The sequence below is a fragment of the Electrona antarctica genome (assembly GCF_951216825.1).
Source record: "Electrona antarctica genome assembly, chromosome: 16".
NCBI lineage: Eukaryota > Metazoa > Chordata > Actinopteri > Myctophiformes > Myctophidae > Electrona > Electrona antarctica.
In genome coordinates this window covers 10,541,724-10,563,713 of record NC_136797.1, presented here as the reverse complement: position 1 = coordinate 10,563,713, position 21,990 = coordinate 10,541,724, and the positions used below count along the sequence as shown (strand labels likewise).

At 45.4% G+C, this 21,990-nt stretch overlaps 1 protein-coding gene across 4 annotated transcripts in view; it reads right to left on the bottom strand.

Moving 5' to 3' along the window:
* The window catches only part of rc3h2 (ring finger and CCCH-type domains 2), a 50,675-nt gene that overhangs the window by 11,026 nt on the left and 17,659 nt on the right, over positions 1–21,990 (bottom strand). For 3 of the 4 annotated variants that reach the window (XM_079523694.1, XM_079523696.1, XM_079523695.1), the window contains exons 2-14: positions 21,087–21,474; positions 20,358–20,475; positions 18,878–19,111; positions 16,180–16,355; positions 11,784–11,984; positions 10,816–10,948; positions 9,979–10,097; positions 9,046–9,158; positions 7,686–8,012; positions 6,952–7,160; positions 5,896–6,239; positions 3,462–3,611; positions 2,048–2,203 (exon numbers count right to left, since the gene is read on the bottom strand). In XM_079523694.1, the coding sequence (XP_079379820.1) occupies positions 2,048–2,203; positions 3,462–3,611; positions 5,896–6,239; positions 6,952–7,160; positions 7,686–8,012; positions 9,046–9,158; positions 9,979–10,097; positions 10,816–10,948; positions 11,784–11,984; positions 16,180–16,355; positions 18,878–19,111; positions 20,358–20,475; positions 21,087–21,317 (2,511 nt within the window). In that variant the 5' untranslated portion in view covers positions 21,318–21,474. The remainder of the gene's footprint in view (positions 1–2,047; positions 2,204–3,461; positions 3,612–5,895; positions 6,240–6,951; positions 7,161–7,685; positions 8,013–9,045; positions 9,159–9,978; positions 10,098–10,815; positions 10,949–11,783; positions 11,985–16,179; positions 16,356–18,877; positions 19,112–20,357; positions 20,476–21,086; positions 21,475–21,990) is intronic. The other variant, XM_079523697.1, reaches the window with a different exon arrangement.

Sequence of the window (21,990 nt, the reverse complement as noted above, 5' to 3'; positions counted from 1 at the left end):
GTCAAACAGGCCAATGAAATAAACAGTAATATAGTGACATCACACTATCAGCCCCTCCCTTAACCCCTCCCCTTTTATCATACAACTACAGCTGTGGGTGAGGCTTCAGTTCAGGTGGATCACCAACCATCACCACCCACCAGGCAAACCAGGCATACTTAATGAGCTGGTGGGTGTGTCCACATAAAAGCATGATTTTAACAAATACTGTACACTTTTTGGAAAAAGTTCTTCCTCCTTATATAACAATAAGACCTGATGATCATGTTTTAGGGTGGAAAGAAATCATGGCGCTCCATCTTTAAACAAAGTCTTGTGTCTGTTATTTCTATAGTTATCGCCAGTGGCGTGCACAGACATCTAGAGGGGCAGGGGTCAGTGGCGTGCACAGACATCTAGAGGGGCAGGGGTCAGTGGCGTGCACAGACATCTAGAGGGGCAGGGGTCAGGGGTCAGTGGCGTTTAGAGGGGCAGGTGCTCAAGTGAAAAAAGGGCACCTTGTGCAGCGCGTGGAACCGGCCGGTGGCAGGGGGTGCTCTAGCACCCCCTAGTGTCTATCTGTGCACGCCACTGGGTTTTGGAGAGACTGTTTCATTAACCTACAGACAAACAAGGCTAAAAGGATAACAACAACAAAAAACTCTTCCGTTGTGGTCCTACAGTATGTATTCAATTCATCAACATATCATAACAGATTTACACAATAATAGGCTACATGTCATCAACAAATGCAAACACTAAATAGGGATACAAGGATTCAAGTGGTTCAAGCATGAATCAGCATCAGGATAGGAATCAAAATCGCAAACTTCCAACCAAAATTCAGATCAAGCTATTAGTGGCCAAATTTGACTGCCATTGGATTTTTTTGAATTTTCGTTTTCATATGAAAGCAGGGAATCATAGCTTAGCTGACATATTGGTTGTTCAGTTTGACCCACCAGTTTTGGAGTTATGGCTTTAAACTTAGAGTAATGTCTTGCAGAAAACAGCGAGTTGAGCAAACAGGCTTGAAAGGTTCACTTCTGTGGTCTCTAACATTACACCTAGCTACATGTTTAAGCATTTATTTCATATTTACCTGTCGATTTCAGCTCTTAACATTTATTTCAGACATGCTCTATATAATAATATAATAATAGTATGTGAAGAGTCTGCCTGTGCTATTATTAACTCATTTTGGATCAAATATAAATAAATTCAGTTTTTCTCCTCTGTTGAAAAGCTGGAGGTTGCACAATGGCAGGCTCTCAGTCAAATCTCAGCTCAGTTTGAAGAGTACACTTTCAGTAAAAAAGTTCTATAGATGCAACTTAATAATGCATTACTTATCTGAAAGTCACCCACCCCCCCACCTCCCACACACACACACACACACACACACACACACACACACACACACACACACACACACACACACACACACACACACACACACACACACACACACACACACACACACACACACGGTGAATAGCTACAGTATCGTCCTCCACACAGTTGCTAGGCAACTGTGTGGCAAAGCTGAAATAGCTATATGGATGAGGCAGCGCGGCGGCGCAGGGTGTTGGACGAGGAATGAAATAAATCCCACACATACACAAACATTGTGCATGGGTGGAAATATCTCTCTCACCCTGCTGCACTATATACTGTACCGACTGTGTCATATCGCAGTTTCACTATCGTGACTGTCTATTCAATGATATTCCATGAATGTGCGTGCGTGCGTGCGTGCGTGCGTGCGTGCGTGCGTGCGTGCGTGCGTGCGTGCGTGCGTGCGTGCGTGCGTGCGTGCGTGCGTGCGTACGTACTTTCATTACTATATCGTGAGGACCGAAATGTCCCAGGAAGAAAGTTGAACTCCATATGTTCTCTTAGTTCCTCACAAACGGTTCCTTTACTGTTCATTTTGTTTTGTGGTTGTTGTGATTCGATTTCCACAAATTCAAATTCAAATTCCTATACCTCGGCTTTCGAATTCCACAAATTCAAATTGTTGTTTTGTTGTTGTTGTGATTCGATTTCCACAAATTCAAATTCCTACCTCGGCTTCGAATTCCACAGCAAAGATGGGGGAGGTCTGGGAGGGCCTGTTGGCGTTTCCATGGTGATGGTGGTGATGGTGGTGATGGTGCGTCCACTGTTGTTCCTGCTTGCGCCTGAAGAGGTCCTCGTAGCCCAGAGGCACACGGCCGTAGTCCTGCAGGGAGAAGAAGAAGAAGTGCTCCCATTATTTATGAAGATGGGCCAACTTCATTGGAGCCACTAGAGGCAAAATGGTACACAAAGCCTACAAATGGTGTCCTAAATATAGTAGGCGTGGTTTGCTTCTCCCCGACCTCCCCACCCCCCTCCCCTCTCCCAGGCTGACAACAACACTGACAACGTCATGTGGAGCATGTCAAATGGCATTTCCCAAATCAGCCCCCATCAACCAAGAGTCTAAGACAGGTATGGAAAATTATATTATTAAGCATTGGAACACACATTTTATTTCACTTTTAATATGTCATTCATTTCACGTTATGTGAAGATTATTAATATTCACATATTGTCATCTTAAATATGGGGCCAGAGCCCCCTATGTGTTGTCCGTCAAATTGCAGATGGACAGAGAGAGGCTTCCAGACTCATCTCAAATCTCGCGAGAGTTTGTTGCTGGGATAAAGAAATGTCATTATCGCAGGGCGACGCATTGTGAGCTTGTAGATCAGCTATTTTCAGCAAGTATAAAATCAGCCATTACGGCATCAAGGCCCGACTAAAATACATTTTAGTCGACTAAATCACCTGTAGATTTAGTCGACTAAAATCTTATGATATTTAGTCGACTGAAACTAGACTAAAACATTCCGGGTGACTAAAATGTGACTAAAACTAAATGAAGTTTCATTCCAAAGACTATGACTAAAACTAAAATAGAAATTTGCTGCCAAAAACAACACTGCCCCCCAATAGAGCGTCGCAGTCCCGCCCCCTACCATGGCCCAGGAAATGATTCTCCGTTAATTTTCCTCATAGACATTTCAGAAAGTATTTATTTAATGACGTTTACGCCGCGGACAAAGCCAACTCGAGTCGTGACAAATCATGACAACAAACACAATTTTTTGGGCCGAACAAATAATTAGAAACAAGAAAAAAACGGCAGGTTACAACACTTTATTTGTTGTTTTTCTTCTGTGTAATTATTTGTTTGGTCCAAAATATTGTTTGTGTTGTCATGAGTTGTCACGACTGGAGTTGGCTTTGTCCGCGGCGTAACCGTCTTTAAATAAATACTTTTTGAAATGTCTATGGGAAAAATGCATTGGGATTCATTTCCTGGGCCCTGGTAGGGGGCGGGACTGCGACGCTCTATAGACTATACTAAAACTAAATCAAAATCTGCTGTCAAAATCACCCACTGAAGTGGAGGTTTGCCACGACAGGCGAATGGAGGCGATTGATTGACCCACCCTGTGCAGTCCTGGGCGGTGCTCCCCCCCGCTCATGCAGTAGTTACTGTCCAGAGAGTTGAATCTCTCCCGGAGTGGCGGCTGGTACACCGAGGAATGCAGGACTTCTGGAGGCAACGAGTTGCTCCTGGCATCGTCTCTGTGGTACAGCTGTAAAATGACAAACAAAAATCACACCTGCGTGAAGTGACTGAGTGGCGCTCGTATCATCTTATTACAACATCGAGGACAAAACAAACATGGACAAAACAAACATTAAACTCTGTTCATTGTTCATCTGCCTCTTTTTCTCTTCAACAACAAAACCATCAGACTATTTTTCGCCAGGTTTCGTGGATAAAAGCTGCAAATACTTCGGCGTATGCTCCAAAGGTAATCAGACAATCTCGGCAGCGTAGAATATTGGATTAAATAGCGGGGAACGCGGGTTACGCAGTAGAACTCAATGTTAAAACCTTAGAGTATATATGAATAGAGACGGCACCCGGAGGAAACCCTGAGGCACAATGGACATAGTGGCCGAATTTGGTATTGCAGCGTGGGCCAAACACATGAACGCGCTGGTCCGTTGACTATCATTGCGCACGTTCATGATGACACGTGAGCGCGGTTTCAGTGCAATGGCAGCGTGTTCATGTGTTTGGCCCAATCAATCCCAGAATGCACTCTGTTCCTACAAGAAAGGAGGAGTGAAATCACCTCATGCGCTTCTAAGCAATTTAATGCAAGTGGATGGGAGGAGAACTCGGGTGACGTCTCTATTCATATATACTCTAAGGTTAAAACGCAGCTTTTAGAGGCATCATAATGCATGTCATTCTTCCTGGGTCATTAGAGGCGTCATAGTCTCACGTATAACCAGACAACTATTCCACAATCTCCGAATGCTATATATATAGAGTCTGGAACTACAGCTCCCAAAATCTGAGTAAGGAAGCTGCTATTTCCGTTCACGAAAATATATTTTAAAATATCTTTACATTTTATTTTTTAAATTTCCTTTTCTGCTATGCAACAAGCTACAGTATATACATGCTTAGATGTTTTCTATTTATATTAGGATGAATTTGCGCGACTGTAAAGACGAAACGGAAGTGGGGAGGAGGCTCCACTTCCGCTTTATATTTGACTCATGACAGCTCTTCCGTTGCTCCAGACTGTATGATGGAAGCATTTGAAAATTGCGAGAGGCAGCAGTCTGGCAACGCGAGACTATGGAGGCCTCATAACACCAGGGCTCCACCGGGCGCGTCAGCGTCGCGTCTCCGTCACCGTCAGGGAATGTTCCCTTTTTAATCAATGAAGGGTGGCTCCACAGTCTCCACTGCCCGCGTTGCGTTGACGGAGACGCGACGCGTGCATTCAAATTGAACCGGTGCGTTTTTTGACGCACGCGACGGAGACGCAACGCGTCCGGTGGAGCCCTGGCGTAATGCATGTCATCCTCTGCACTCTGTCTGCTCACAGTGACCCCCTTTCCACCGGTTGGTTCCCAATGGGAACCGGTTCAGTTATTTTTGGTCCATGAGCCAGAGCTCCAACATTGGTGGGAAAAACTAGACCTATATTAAATTGTTTATAGGATCGATACAAGTAAATTAGTACATGGTAACCCTTCCACAGTAGTAGCTTTTTCATATTTTCGATTATTTTGCATATTTTCCTACATAATGCCTCATTTGCATATTTAAACTAAATGTAAAATTTGTAATACAATAAATCATTGTCTTCGTGTAAGTACTCAATTGGGGAAATTTCATGGTGATAACAACTAATATACGGTATGGTTTTGCACACTCAATTCATTAATTAACGTTCCAATTTTGGAGCTCTGGCTCATGGACTAAGAACCACAAAGAACACAAATACCGGTATCTGAACAACAGAAAATACTGTTCCTGAAGAAACAGTATACAGTGTGGGCTCGCGTATCTCTAAGTAAACCCACGGTAATTCTATTATGGTTAGTATGAAGCTACAGTATGTGACCAAATTTGACTGAGGGACTGCCATTGGATTTTTTTTAATTGTCGTTTTTTTCACATCATATGAAAGCAGGGAATCATATTGCTTCAAATTAACATATTGGTTGTTCAGTTTGACCCACCAGTTTTGGAGATATGGCTTATAGAGTAATGTCTTACAGAGAAACAGCGAGTTAAGAAAACAGGCTTGAAAGGTTCACTTCTGTGGTCTCTAACATTACACCTAGCTACATGTTTGAGCATTTATTTCATATTTACATGTCGATTTCAGCGATTTCAAACACTTATTTCAGACATGCTCTAGTATGTGAAGAGTCTGCCTGTGATATTAACTAATTTTTTGGGGGGGGAAAGAAAAAAAAATGTTTCTCCTCTGGTGAAAAGCTGGAATTTGCGCGAGGGCAGGCTCTCAGTCAAATCTGGTCACATATAATGAACTTAAACCTCACCTGAGGCCTCCAGACTCTCCTGCTGTCATACAGTGGAGCGTAGACGCCATGGCCCGGGGGCAGCGGTCCGTACTGAGGCTGGTGGTATGGAGGAGGCCCCAACCCATCCCTGGGATGGGGTGGAGGAGGCCCCAACCCATCCCTGGGATGGGGTGGAGGAGCAGGGTACGCAGATGAGGAGGAGGAGGAGGAGGGCGGATGGGTCGTCTGAGGTTCGGCGCCGTAGGAAGATGGCGGAGGGCCCAAGGACGGGGGCAGAGAGGATTCTGGGACATGCGAGGAGCGGAAGAATCGAGCCATGCACTGCTTGTGAGACGGATGGAGACTGGATGGATAGTAAGAACCTGCAGCAGAGGAGAGGGGAGGGGAGGAGAGGAGAGGAGAGGAGAGGAGAGGAGAGGAGAGGAGAGGAGAGGAGAGGAGAGGAGAGGAGAGGAGAGGAGAGGAGAGGAGAGGAGAGGAGAGGAGAGGAGAGGAGAGGAGAGGAGAGGAGAGGAGAGAATGGTGTCTTTAGTCTCATTTGAACCAAATCTCTTTACCAGAAATAGCAGAAATAAAGCTCACAAATATGACACGTTGTGAGCTTATAGACCTGCTATTTTCGTGCCAATGTTGCCCCCATAATATTGGCATTACTACAGGTTAAATCATACCAACGTGTAAAGGTGCGTTCAGACTTGAATTTAAATATTCGCCTCGGTTCGTCCAGCTTGTGCTGCGTCAGGTCGCGCCTCCGCCCGTTCTCGTCTTAAGCCATTCTGGGCGGGAATCCCTTTTGGTGTTTTAAACATTATGTTATGCTTTAGCTATTGAAAAATAGCAGATCTACAAGCTCATATAGGTCTGCTATTTTTGAAAAATCATGAAAATGTGGCGCAAATCATTGAATATATATTCTTTCAGAGCGAACGTTTTTAACTCAAATCTTTGCTTCTGGGGGGGTCCCTTGGACAACATATTGTCAGATGGGGGTCTTTGGGGGTCCTTGACATGAAAATGTTTGAGAATAGAAACATATAGGAAACATAGGGTTTCCCATGAAAATGTTTAACTCACTGCTTGGTGGATAAGGGCCGGCGTCGCACGCGGAGTGCAGGGCATCCTGGTAGTACAGCTCCGAGGCCTGTGACTGTGGGTGCGGTGCCCGCAGGAGGATGTGACCATGTTTGGGCATGGAAGCACCACAGTCCCCACGCCCCCCGACGACCGTTGCCAAGGGAGACGAGTGACTAACTGGAGCCCTGGGAGGAGGAGAGACCGTTGTCCTGGTGGAGAGAGAGAGAGAGAAAATATAGCTTTTATGGAGAAAACATTACAGGGAATAAAGTCTTTCGTGCCAAGCACTGTTGTTTTTGGCAGCACATTTTGATTTTAGTTTTAGTCATAGTTTCTTGAATAGTTTTCATTTAGTTTTAGTCACATTTTAGTCACCTGGAATGTCTTAGTGTTAGTCTAGTTTTAGTCGACTAAATGTCATAAGATTTTAGTCGACTAAATCTACAGTTGATTTAGTCGACTAAAATGTATTTTGGTTGGCCTTGATGTTGTCGTAACGACTGATTTTACACATGCTGAAAATAGCAGATCTACAAGCTCACAACCCGTCGTGCTGCGACGCGTTGTGAGCTTGTAGATCTGCTTTTTCAGCATGCAACCAAGTGTAAAATGACTCATACTGGATCTCTTGTCCACTAGTCCCCTTCCTAACATTTTAGTCACTGGACCCCCACTTTGGGACCCACTGACATAAATCATATACTCTAGGCCAAAAAAATCAAAGAGGGCTTTACCGATCCAACGACCCCGAGTTGCCTCTGTTGTTTTCTGACAGTCCATTAGATCCGTTAACCCCACAGGATCCATTCGACACCGACACCCTCTTCATCTCCTCCATCAAATCGGGCCCTCTGGAGACGAGCTGGGGGTGAGGCAGGCCGGTGCATGGAACCCCCTCTGGCTTCTCTCCCGTCCCCTTGACGCCGCCGGTTCCCAAGGACCCCTCCGTTGGGTGACCACCACCGCCCTCGGTAGTGTCGGTTTTACCCATAACCCCCTGAGCCGCCAGGGGGGCGAAGGGACGGCCCACGCTGCTCATCTTCTTGTTCCTCAGTCGGAATCTGCATGCAGGGGGCGAGCAGAAATGAAGGCACACGAGTGGCAGTGATGAAAAGCAAGTGGTTTTCAACCAAGGCTCATTATTATTTTGTTCTGCACCAGATAAGGTTTCGTTTAACCCATTCTGGGTGGGAACCCCTTTTGGTGTTTTTAAGCATTATGTTATGCTTTAGCTATTGAAAAATAGCAGATCTACAAGCTCATAGCGAGCTTGTAGGTCTGCTATTTTTGAAAAATCGTGAAAATGTGTCGCAAATTTGGAATATATATTCTTTCAGAGCGAACATTTTTAACTCAAATCTTTGCTTCTCGGGGGGGTCCCTGGAACTATTTTGAGATTGGGGTCGGAGGCCAATTATATAATTTTTGGGGTCCTTGACATGAAATAGTTTGAGCACCACTGACATATAGAAACATGGGGTTTTCAGAAAAATGTCAGGATTTAGAAGACATTTGTAGAATCGAGCTCAGGTCTAAATGGGTTTAGGTGCACAGATACTGGGTGTGTATGTTACTGTATGATTGGAAAACCAATCAACCCCCCCCCCACACACACACACACACACACACACACACACACACACACACACACACACACACACACACCAAAATTACACCTTGGAGGTTATACTGAAATGATGACTTAGGATACTGTCCATATCGGGACGTAACTCGGACGGCGCTGAGTCGACTGAAGGTGACTCTCGCAACGCTCGGCACAGCGACTCACATTTGCATTGCATGAGTGCGTGCGCGCATGTGTGCGTGCGTGTGTGTGTGTGTGTGTGTGTGTGTGTGTGTGTGTGTGTGTGTGTGTGTGTGTGTGTGTGTGTGTGTGTGTGTGTGTGTGTGTGTGTGTGTGTGTGTGCGCGTGTGTGTGTGTGTGTGTGTGTGTGTGTGTGTGCGTAGCACGATATAGACAAAATTTCATATCTCGGTATTTATGCCAAATATTGTACGTGCGTGCGTGCATGCGTGCGTGCGTGCGTGCGTGCGTGCGTGCGTGCGTGCGTGCGTGCGTGCGTGTTCCCTTACTTCTCTAGCTCATCTTGTGTATGTGCAAACGTACAGTTGGGTCCCCGGGGACATCCGCCCTGTTGTCGGAGGTCTCGACACATACTGGTCTTATACTTGCTGTTGGCCTGTGGCTGAGTGCGGACGGACACGGACACACACACACACGCACACACACACACACACACACACACACACACACACACACACACACACACACAGTGAGGAAGAAACTTCATGAAAATGCATGAAGCCGTACTTATTTGTACTTTACTTGAGTATTTCCAATTTCCAATACTTTTACTTCTACTCCAATACATCTCAATTTGTCCACAATAATTATTTGAAAACTTTAGTTACTATAGTTACTTTGGCGATTTTAATTTTGATTAGAAAACATACATTAACCACTTTCTTCAACCCTATACATCTACAAGCTCACAAAGCGTCGCAACGTGATGTCACGCGCATACCCTCTATCTATACTGTATAGAGCGTCGCAGTCCCGCCCCCTACCATGGCCCAGGAAATGATTCTCCGTTCATTTTCCTCATAGACATTTCAGAAAGTATTTATTTAAAGACGTTTATGCCGCGGACAAAGCCAACTCAAAGCCAACTCTTGTCGTGACAAATCATGACAACAAACAAAAAATTTCGGGCCAAACAAAGAATTAGAAAGTAGAAAAAAACGGCAGGTTACAACACTTTTTTTGTTGTTTTTCTTCTATGTAATTATTTGTTTGGTCCAAAATATTGTGTGTGTTGTCATGATTTGTCACGACTCGAGTTGGCTTCGTACGACGCTTAAAAGGTCTTTAAATAAATACTTTTTGAAATGTCTATGGGAAAAATGCATTGGGAATTATTTCCTGGGCCTGGTGTCGTCATGAAAGGGGGCGGGACTGCGACGCTCTATACTGACAGGACATCCTATAATCACATCCCATATTACCTGTGGAGTGTCGTGGCTCTTTTTGCTGAAGTTCTGAATGAACTCCACCAGTCCATGGACCACCACCTTGACCGCTAGCATCACGCTCTCCAGCTCCTCCCACATGGGCGCTGGTGCATCTACACGTACAGAACAACAACATACGGTACATGTGTTTAGCAGTATAGCCATATGATATTCCAACCCTGACTCAGTAAATCTATTGATCTATATATCATACATGGGCCACATGCGGCCCCCACCTTCACTTAGTGTGGCCCTCAGGTTAATATCGCAATACTGATTATATTATTGATTTCAGCTGTTACAATTCCAAACATGACGCACTTTAATTACTTGTCCAATGTAATTACTTGTCCCGCCCCCTTTCATGACGACGTCATAGACGTCAAAAAGTATTTATTTAAAGACCTTTTTAGCGCGCGTACAAAGCCAACTGGAGTTGTGACAAATCATGACAATAAACACAATATTTTGGACCAAACAAATAATTACAGAAGAAGAAAAACAAGAAAAAAAGTGTTGTAATCTGCCATTTTCTTCTTCTTTCTAATTATTTGTTCGGCCCGAAAAATTGTGTTTGTTGTCATGATTTCTCACAACTCGAGTTGGCTTTGTACGACGCTTAAAAGGTCTTTAAATAAATACTTTTTGAAATGTCTATATGAGGAAAATGAACGGGGAATCATTTCCTGGGCCCTGGTAGGGGGCGGGACTGCGATGCTCTATAGGGTTAGGAGCCGTGGCCTGAACTGAAGACACACAGGTTGTTGCCAATATCTCTGGCAAAACCCTGCGGAAAACAATGTGAGGGGGGGGAGCACATTCTGTACCTACCTGGATTGTGGTCTATATTAGCCAATAGTTCCAGGTGTGACCTCATGCTGGTGAGATTGGCAGGGTCTCCTGTCCTCTGGAGAACAATAGTCAACTCCTGGACACTCTTAGCAAACGACTCTGGAGACTGTAACTGGAAGCAAACCATAAAGACAGAGATATAGGGGAAGAAAAATGAAATAAAACATGTAGGAGGAAAATCTCTCTTTTTTTCATTTAGCCAATATGCATCTAGTTAGATTTGAGATATCTAGTGTGCCTTTTTTCATCAGCTTGCAGAGCTGATCAATCATCTCACTTTATAGAATAGTCACGTGATCTATTATAGGGACGAGATTGTCATAGAGGCTGGCATCTAAGCCAATGGGAGACCAGCCCTATACGGCCAATGGGATACTAAGCCCCACGGCCAATGGGACACTAAGCCCGCTCTCCTCTCCCCCACGGCACCATGACTGTACTAGAGGCTGCAAACGCAACTACACAAAGCCCCACTAAGGTATACAATATGCAAGAGAATGAATGGAATGCAAGCTGATATATAATGACTTGAGTCATTTCTTGTTTATAATGATAAGTACATCATTTGCATTGTATACCTCATGTGTGTACCTCTCGTGGTTGTATGTATTAACCCATTTTGACCTGAGGCTGATTCTACAAATACCTTCTAAATCATGACAGTTTTCTGGAAAAAAAACATGTTTCTATGTCAGTCATTCTCAAACATTTTCATGTGAAGGATCCCCAAGATTATGTAATTGGCCGCCAACCCCCATCTGAAAAGATGTTGTTCCAGGAGCAAAGATTTGAGTTAAAAACGTTTTGCACTACATTTTCACATTTTTCAAAAATAGCAGACCTACAAGCTTGTAGCGCGGCACTCGGTGCCGCGCTATGAGCTTGTAGATCTGCTATTTTTCAATAGCTAAAGTATAACATAATGCTTAAAACACCACAAGTTATACCTTGTCAATGATGGACTGCATGTGAGACTTGTGCACCAGGTCCCCGTAGAGCAGAGAGGACCACTGCTCCGGCGAGATCCGCAGGCCCGCCTCCATGGCGATGTGTACGATCTGCGCGTCGTGCTCTCTCCTCAGGGCCTCGTACGTGCGGAACTCCTCCTTCAGCTGCATCAGGGACGAGTCCTCGTCGCGCTTGGTCACCTGGGGTGGGGGAGGGGGGTGTATAGGAAACAGAAAAAACAAGAAATATTACATATTTGTCAGGTGAAAAGAAAGATCACACCCATGTGAACTGAGTGGTGCAACTCCGTGTGGGGGTCCCCGGTGTGTCCCTGGAACTTGCAGACCCACAGGAACGCGACCAGGGTGCCAGCCCGGTTCCGGCAAGCCGCCCGCGTCCGAAACGGTAGAGAAATGACAGTTACTGCATGTGTGGGGGAATTAGCATTTAGCAGACACCTCTCTCTCTCTCTCTCTCTCTCTCTCTCTCTGTCTCTCTCTCTCTCTCTCTCTAATTAGCAGGCAACAGTGCAACACTATCTCTCTCTCTCTGTTTCTAGCACAACAGCGCCACTTTTGCCCCTACTGGTACTCTAAACTTAGGGACATAGGGATAGACAGAGGGACAGGTACGTGGACATAGGGACATTACTGTTCCTTGGAGTTGTTGCACCACTCAAAAAAACGTTGCCTCGGTTTTGTATCTCATGACGAGGTCTCTACTACTACTCGCTCTGGATTAAGAGCGTCTGCTAAATGCCTAAATTGTAAATTGTAAATTGCAATTGGCTGGCAGGTGTTTAGGCGGCTCCCATTGGCTTATAGGCGTCATGAGTGGTGTGTGTGTGTGTGAGAGAGAGAGAGAGAGAGAGAGAGAGAGAGAGAGAGAGAGAGAGAGAGAGAGAGAGAGAGAGAGAGAGAGAGAGAGATGTTACATGCTTCCATGAATGACACACGATTGTCCCGGTGAGAGTTTAGCAGACTTTGTACCAGTCAGTGTATTAGAGCTCTAGGGGCTCCATTTTCGTCACCGCTAAACCCCTTATCCCTAAACTTCTTTCTATTTTGAAAAACATTTTTGAATAGTTCAACTAGCCAATCTACATTGACACGTTGTGAGCTTGTAGACTGGCCATTTTAACTATTCAAAAATGTTTTGCAAAATAGTAAAAAAAGACAAAGAAGTTTAGGGATAAGGGGTTTAGCGGTGACGAATATGGAGCCCTAGGTGTCTTCAGACTTTATACAAGTCAGATCAGTTGAAGAAGGGGTTTCCCTCCTTCTCAGAATCTGCCCTATGGGTAATCATCATCAGACACCAGCCCTATGGGTAATCATCATCAGACACCAGCCCTATGGGTAATCATCATCAGACACCAGCCCTATGGGTAATCATCATCAGACACCAGCCCTATGGGTAATCATCATCAGACACCAGCCCTATGGGTAATCATCATCAGACACCAGCCCTATGGGTAATCATCATCAGACACCAGCCCTATGGGTAATCATCATAAGACACCAGCCCTATGGGTAATCATCATAAGACACCAGCCCTATGGGTAATCATCATCAGACACCAGCCCTATGGGTAATCATCACCAGACACCAGCCCTATGGGTAATCATCACCAGACACCAGCCCTATGGGTAATCATCATAAGACACCAGCCCTATGGGTAATCATCATCAGACACCAGCCCTATGGGTAATCATCACCAGACACCAGCCCTATGGGTAATCATCACCAGACACCAGCCCTATGGGTAATCATCACCAGACACCAGCCCTATGGGTAATCATCACCAGACACCAGCCCTATGGGTAATCATCATCAGACACCAGCCCTATGGGTAATCATCACCAGACACCAGCCCTATGGGTAATCATCACCAGACACCAGCCCTATGGGTAATCATCACCAGACACCAGCCCTATGGGTAATCATCACCAGACACCAGCCCTATGGGTAATCATCATCAGACACCAGCCCTATGGGTAATCATCACCAGACACCAGCCCTATGGGTAATCATCACCAGACACCAGCCCTATGGGTAATCATCATAAGACACCAGCCCTATGGGTAATCATCATCAGACACCAGCCCTATGGGTAATCATCACCAGACACCAGCCCTATGGGTAATCATCACCAGACACCAGCCCTATGGGTAATCATCACCAGACACCAGCCCTATGGGTAATCATCACCAGACACCAGCCCTATGGGTAATCATCACCAGACACCAGCCCTATGGGTAATCATCACCAGACACCAGCCCTATGGGTAATCATCACCAGACACCAGCCCTATGGGTAATCATCACCAGACACCAGCCCTATGGGTAATCATCATCAGACACCAGCCCTATGGGTAATCATCACCAGACACCAGCCCTATGGGTAATCATCACCAGACACCAGCCCTATGGGTAATCATCACCAGACACCAGCCCTATGGGTAATCATCACCAGACACCAGCCCTATGGGTAATCATCATCAGACACCAGCCCTATGGGTAATCATCATCAGACACCAGCCCTATGGGTAATCATCACCAGACACCAGCCCTATGGGTAATCATCATAAGACACCAGCCCTATGGGTAATCATCATAAGACACCAGCCCTATGGGTAATCATCATAAGACACCAGCCCTATGGGTAATCATCATCAGACACCAGCCCTATGGGTAATCATCATCAGACACCAGCCCTATGGGTAATCATCATAAGACACTAGCCCTATGGGTAATCATCACCAGACAGGGTCCATTTGGTTACCAACTCTCCATCATTTAGCTGGGGACCACCTGGAACCCACCTCAAGGCCCACTCTCCATCATTTAGCTGGGGACCACCTGGAACCCACCTCAAGGCCCACTGGTGGTCCCTGGACCACTGGTCCAGGGACCAGTGGTCCATAAATTAATACAACATGGATTTGCCACCAAACTTTATGTCTAACCTAAGTTACTGCAGTCTGCGGGCAAAATATCAGTCAGTGTCTCTTTTGGTTGGCGCTTTCGGTTTGCCTGTTTTTTTTTGTTTTGTTTTTTTTGCCAGTCGCTCCATCTGTCTCCGTCAAAATCTGCCGTCCAGTGGGGAGCAAATATAGTCCAGTGTTACATCATGGGTATAGATAGTTGACATTTCTGCTGCCCATCATCACCCGCATGCTTTAGCTCTTGGGGCTAAACATTGGCATCGTAAATAAATTAGTGCAACCATTTTAAACATGCAGTGCACAGCACTGTCTGTGTACAGTATATATATATATATCTTTACATTACAGTGCGTAAGAGTAATTTCTTGTATACCGTATGTGAACATAACAGGCCAATAAAAATGATTCTGCATGATTCTGACTGTGATTCTTTTCTTTTTTCTTTTTTTTTTTACTTCAATTTTTATCCCACGGTTTTGCAACCCATTTGTTTTTAACCTATAGTGTCAATTATCTAATGTGATCCTGGGCGCTATATACACTCCCTCTGCCAACCTGGGGAGAGCCACGGGACTGACCTCATGCTTCCTTCTATTGCAAGAGGAGTCCAACACATTATTCCAACCAGTTCCTTTAATTCACCATTTGTCAGCGTTCTGCTTGGTCCCTGAGCAGGCTCTTTCTGCCTTGTTCCGCCCTAGTTACGCCTTGTTTATGTTGAATTTGCTAAAACATTTTGCTAAAAACAAACATGATATGCCCAGTCACCATGCTGCACCTGTGAATGTACAGAATATCAATACGAAGCAACTGAAAAACACCTTATTTCAATAGTAGTAGATTTAGTAAATAGTAAAGGATTTTTGTCCAACCACGAAACGGCAACCAATGGGTGCGAAGAGGGGCACAACCATGGGTGGGACTTGACAAAGGGTGAATTAAATTCCCCTCCATGATTCTGATTGTGACTGTGATTCTGATCTTTGTGCGTGCATGTCAGTGTTTGACCTTACAGCACTGTCTCAGCACCTTGGGCCTGGACCGTGGCTCAGCGGTCCAGGCACCTTGGCTGGTATAGTAGTCCAGTGCCGCGGGTTCGACTCCCGATCCCGACGGCCTTTATTGCATCTCTCTCCCCCCCCCCCCATCTCTCTCCCCATTTCCTGTCAGCCTACCGTCGACAATTAATGTTATATATCTGCTGTATATTATGAGTCATGTCTCCTGCTGTTCCCTGCCTTGCCTTGTGCTGTATTTTTGAAGTTTGTCAAGCTGTTTTTCTTTGGATTTATTTTATTGTCTCTGTTTTTGTTATGTATTTTTGTTTTCTTGCATTCACATTTATGTTTGATTTCTGTTACATTTTTTGAAATAAAAACAAAGTTCAAAAAAATAAATAAAGGCGAAAGCCACAAAAAAAAACAACATTAAAAAAATAGTCTCAGCTACCTTGAAACAGGAGGCCCTGTACAAGAGTTGCACCACGTGACCTATGCTGGTCTTGGAGGCCTGCGGGAATCGAGCCTCCAGCTTCTGGACCACAAACAACACCAGCACCTTCCTGGACAGGGCCGAGCCGTCCTCCAGAGCCAGTAGCACCAGCTTCAAGGCATCCTCTTGCATAGCTTGGGGAGGGGGGGACAAAGAGACAGAGAGACAGAGAGAGAGAGAGAGTAAGTAAGTCCATGATATATCGATGATATAATCGGCTTCTGTGTGGCGATAGATTTCCACAGAGAAGTACAAAGAAGAAGGTGTCCTCAGTCGTTAAAACTCGTGTATTTATCATTCTCATTCAGAATCTGCCCTATGAGTAATCATCACAGGACACCCCCGTTCTCAGGGAACGTTTGAGGCCATATAGTATTAGTGAATCCATTTGCCTCATGGTTCCTTCGTTAGATAATAGAAATATTACTAACTTATAGCAAGATGCTGAGAAGCTACTCCGAGCACCTCTTAAAAACGTCCAACTTTTCATAAATCTGATGCTATAGACTGCTAACATTCACTCCAGTCTTAGTTAAACTATACACGGTGTCTTCCAGAGTCCATTTAAAGTCATTCTGCTTAAGTTGTTTATAAAGCTCTCAGCGGGTTTGGGGCCGGCGAACATCACAGACTCTCGCTCCCTTAGATCCTCTGCAGGCAGATAGATAGATATGCATAACCATACGCTGGAGATGCAGCTTTCATGAATTCCATCAATTATGGAACGCATTACCTAAAGGGAGACACTTTCTTCTTCTTTTTTGAGTGGTGCAAACCACTCCAACAACTGGCTTTGTACCCGTGTACCCGTGTTCGTACCAAAAAAAATGAGCATGGTTACTATGGTCACTGACATAGTGGCTATATAAGACCTTGCACCACTCAGTTCACGCGGGAGTGATTTTTTTTCCTTCGTTTAACTTTGATGTGCTATACTTAAAAGATTTAGCTGTGCGCTTCCTTTTTTCTTTTTTCTGTTCAATAAAAAGAAGAACAAAAAAGAAAGAAAATAACGTGCATGTTTTGTATGAAAGATTGTATCCAAATAACATGCAAAACAGCTTTTTGTTTTTTTTAATGTTTTTTTTTGCGGCTTTTGCCTTTATTATCGTTTTTTATAGAGGGACAGACAGTATAGGCTGACAGGAAATGGGGGAGGGAGATGTGGGAGTGACATGCAGTGAAGGCCGTCGGTATCAGGAGGCGAAACCGCGGCAACACTGCCAGGCTCGGGCTACCGGCCAAGGTGCCTGGACCGCTGAGCCACGGCCCAGGCCACATGCAAAACATGCAAAACATGCAAAACATGCAAAACAGCTTTGGCTATGTGAGCATGACCACCAGGGACGTGCACAGGGCTGGACTGGGACAAAAATTCGGCCCGGTCATTTTCGCGTGAATTTGGCCCAGACCGGCCCACCACAACCAGCTCGCAGATAGCAGAAACTCTACCACCCACTCCGTCGAGGCACACACACACACAAACAAGCCCTGGCAGCACGCCCGGACCTTTCCTGGTGGCCTGCCGCCTATTGGCCTGCCTGCCTGTCAAAAAAAAAAAAAAAAAAAAAATCATGGCGGCCCCCTACGGTCGCGGCCCACCGGGAAAATGCCCGGTATGCCCTGTGGCCAGTCCAGCCCTGGACGTGCACACATAGACATCAAAGGGGGCTTCAGCCCCTTCCCTTTAACGCGTCTGTAAAACAACTGCCCTTTCCAGATCATGAATGCATGCATTTACTACATGGTGAAAGAGATGCAAAAATCATTCAGCATTCAGGAGAATTGCTTTATTTCCCGAAGTCTCCTGAACTTGGAACGTAGCATTTTGGCGTTGAACAAATTTGTTTAGAAATCCATGTCGTTACACCGCATCCAGAGTAGATAAAGAGTGCTGGGTTGCGACCCGGAAATAGCTGATCTACAAGCTCTCAACGCGTTGCAGCTTGTAGATCAGCTATTTTCGCTATTTTTGTCCAAAAGTGCCCTCTTACGGGATTTCAGCTAGATGGGCTATTTTCTTCTTAATTATATTTTTGAGGGGCGCCCCTCCTATACAGGTTTAATGTTTATTTTTAGTTCGAAACGCCATTGACAATGAAGGGAAAATGTACGTCATCTTGCCCCTAACACAAACATTAAATGCCATTAACCCATTGATGCCTGAGGCCGAATCTGGGAACGCCTTCTAGGGCCTGACCTAAGGTTTCTAAAAACCTTCAAATTCTGATTAATTCTTTTTTAAATAGTTATATTGCTACATGTATAGCAATAGCTGATGAGACGCAGAGAGCGCGCCGGCATCAAGGGTAGAACAACGTATACGTTGCATCAGGCATCAATGGGTTTAACAATAAAGAGAAGTTTGTTTTGTCACCGTTTGTTTTACATCACCATTACATCACCTAATCACAGCAACATGAGTTAAGACTTTAATATATTAGCACCCCTCACTTCACACAGGTGTGATTTTTTTCTTATTCATGACATTTCTTATAATTGTTTGTTTTAAAATGTAGCCTATATATACATTTATTTTCCTTTTTTTTAATTTAAAACAAAGATCGTGACCTGCATACAAATTGGTCCATGTATGAGCCAGAAATGGGATGCACTGTTAAACAGTATATACTGTACAAACAAGCGTCTATCTCACCGGGTCCTAGGAACTGGCAGCCCCGTGCCCGTACGGCGGCCCAGAGGTTGGCGGACAGCTGCTGGGGGTTCTGGTGCTGCAGGATGAGCTCCGTCACGGTGCGTTCGCCCAGCGAGCGGGCGGCGCGCACCGCGCGCACGCGCCCCTCCTCCTCCACCAGCTGGCAGTTGACCATGGTGACGAGCTTCCTCTGCATGGGCCGACTGAGCACGCTCGGACTCAGCGGGACCACGCCTTCAAAGCAGAGAGAGTTGGTGTAAACATTAGTGCTTTTAGTGGTGGTCATTAACAATAAAGAGAATTTAATGTTTGTTTTGTCACCGTTTGTTTTACATCACCTAATCAACATGAGTTAGACTTTAATATATTCACATTTCTTTAAGTGTAGGCTAATTGGTGTTTTCAGCCCGGGTAGGGCGTAAGATGTGTGCTAATTAATTTTCGGGCCTGTTTGAGAACTCTAGTTTTCGCCGGCTGCCGGACACGGCTGAACTAATAACTTTGGGGCGGGCCCGTCTAGAGTTTAAATGGACAGGTATCAGTCAAAAGGCCCGTCTAGAGTTTAAATGGACAGGTATCAGTCTAAAGGCCCGTCTAGAGTTTAAATGGACAGGTATCAGTCTAAAGGCCCGTCTAGAGTTTGAATGGACAGGTATCAGTCTAAAGGCCCGTCTAGAGTTTAAATGGACAGGTATCAGTCTAAAGGCCCGTCTAGAGTTTAAATGGACAGGTATCAGTCTAAAGGCCCGTCTAGAGTTTAAATGGACAGGTATCAGTCTAAAGGCCCGTCTAGAGTTTAAATGGACAGGTATCAGTCTAAAGGCCCGTCTAGAGTTTAAATGGACAGGTATCAGTCTAAAGGCCCGTCTAGAGTTTAAATGGACAGGTATCAGTCTAAAGGCCCGTCTAGAGTTTAAATGGACAGGTATCAGTCAAAAGGCCCGTCTAGAGTTTAAATGGACAGGTATCAGTCTAAAGGCCCGTCTAGAGTTTAAATGGACAGGTATCAGTCTAAAGGCCCGTCTAGAGTTTAAATGGACAGGTATCAGTCAAAAGGCCCATCTAGAGTTTAAATGGACAGGTATCAGTCAAAAGGGAGACATCGAAGAGGACGGACGGGTGGGGAAGGAAGGATCAACATAATGGAATGTCAGAACAGGTCAGCTCCATATCCATCCACTCATTAATGCAAATGTATTTAAAAAATAATAGCATTTTGAGGTTCATGGGGAAACGTCTCTGGCTCTGTCTCTGTCACACACACACACACACACACACACACACACACACACACACACACACACACACACACACACACACACACACACACACACACACACACACACACACACACACACACACACACACACACACACACACACACGGACACACACGGACACACACACGGACACACACACACGGACACCGAGAACCAGTAAACAAACTAACAAACCCAAATGGTAACTAAATTAAGCCGTACCTTTTGCTCCGCTGATGGGCTTCAGATAGAGCGCCAGGTCTTCCACACATTCTCTGCAGGCTTCATAGTTTTCCACCTCTGATGGACTGTTCAAGCTCACAGGTTGGGACTCCGGTACCTAAAATGCAACACGCAGAAAAACAGAATAAGGCCTCACTCACACCTTTCGATCAAGCATACAACATTGATGCATGCTAGATGTAAAGAAAGGGTTTGTTTACATCTTGCCCCAATGCATTTCCAATGGAAGTCACATGGTTTGACACAACATTTGTGTTGTACGGCTTTCGGCTGTGTTTTGACTGTGCCCCTCCCCCTCATACAACACAAATGTTGTGTCAAACCATGTGACTCCCATTGGAAATGCATTGCGAGCTTGCATCAGTCAATAAGTCTCATGCATCAGCTATACATCAATCTGTTGCAAAGGTGTGAGTCAGGCCTAAGCCCACAACGCGTCGCGCTGCAACGCGTTGTGAGCTTGTAGATCGGCTATTTTCAGCAAGTGTAAAATCAGTCATTACGACGGCATCAAGGCCCTGGCAAAACACATTGACTAAATCAACCGTAGATTTAGTCGACTAAAATCGTATGACATTTAGTCGACTAAAACTAGACTAACACTAAAACATTCCGGGTGACTAAATGTGACTCAAACTAAATGAAAACTATTCAAAAGAGACGACTAAAAACCACACTGCCCCCCCCCCCCCCCCAAACCCAACCCACCTGCACCCCCACCAGCTGCAGCAGGGCCCCGTTGACGGGCAGCAGGTCTATGTCGGTGCCGATGGCCGTCTGGTCGAAGGGGCAGGCCTTGCGGTGCAGCTTGCGCAGGCAGGTCTTGCACACGGTGTGGCAGCAGCCCAGGCTGACGGGCTGCTGGCCGCCGCCGTCAAACTCCTTGTAGCAGACGGGACAGGACAGGAACTCCGTCCACTGGGCCGCCTGCACCGGCATGCTGCCACCACAGCACCACCGAGGGGGGGCGCCGTTGGTTTAGAGCTTCCTCTCTCTCTCAGCGGTTATGACATGGCAAAGAAGAACGCACGGCGGCGGGCGCGCGTGCGGGGGGGTGGTGGTTCCTCCTCCTCCTCTTGACCGGCGCAGATGGCGACTGGTGTGAGAAGCAAGAGACAGATGGGAAAACAGTGGTTAATTGAGCGTCGTTTAATTTGAGTATTTAAAAGATGTACTATGCTGTGTGGTGATGTGATTTGGTGGAAAGTAACTACAGTTGGAGGCCATCGATATTGTCCTTTTCTTTTTGCTGAGGTTTGCGTGATCTGCGCAAAAGGACAGTTAACCCATTTTGGGCGGGAACCACTTTTGGTGTTTTAAACATTATGTTATAATTTAGCTATTGAAAAATAGCAGATCTACAAGCTCATAGCACGCCACCGAGTGGCGCCCTACGAGCTTGTAGGTCTGCTATTTTTAAAAAATCGTGAAAATATTTATTTCAGAAAACTGGAGGATTTAAAATTTTGAGGTCAGGCCTAAATGGGTCAAATGATAAGGGACAATATCGGTGGCACCCAACTGTATGTGTACATTTATATGTACTGTACTTGAGTACCATTTTGAGGTATTTGTACTTATACTACCGGATTTTAACTTTTTCCACCACTGG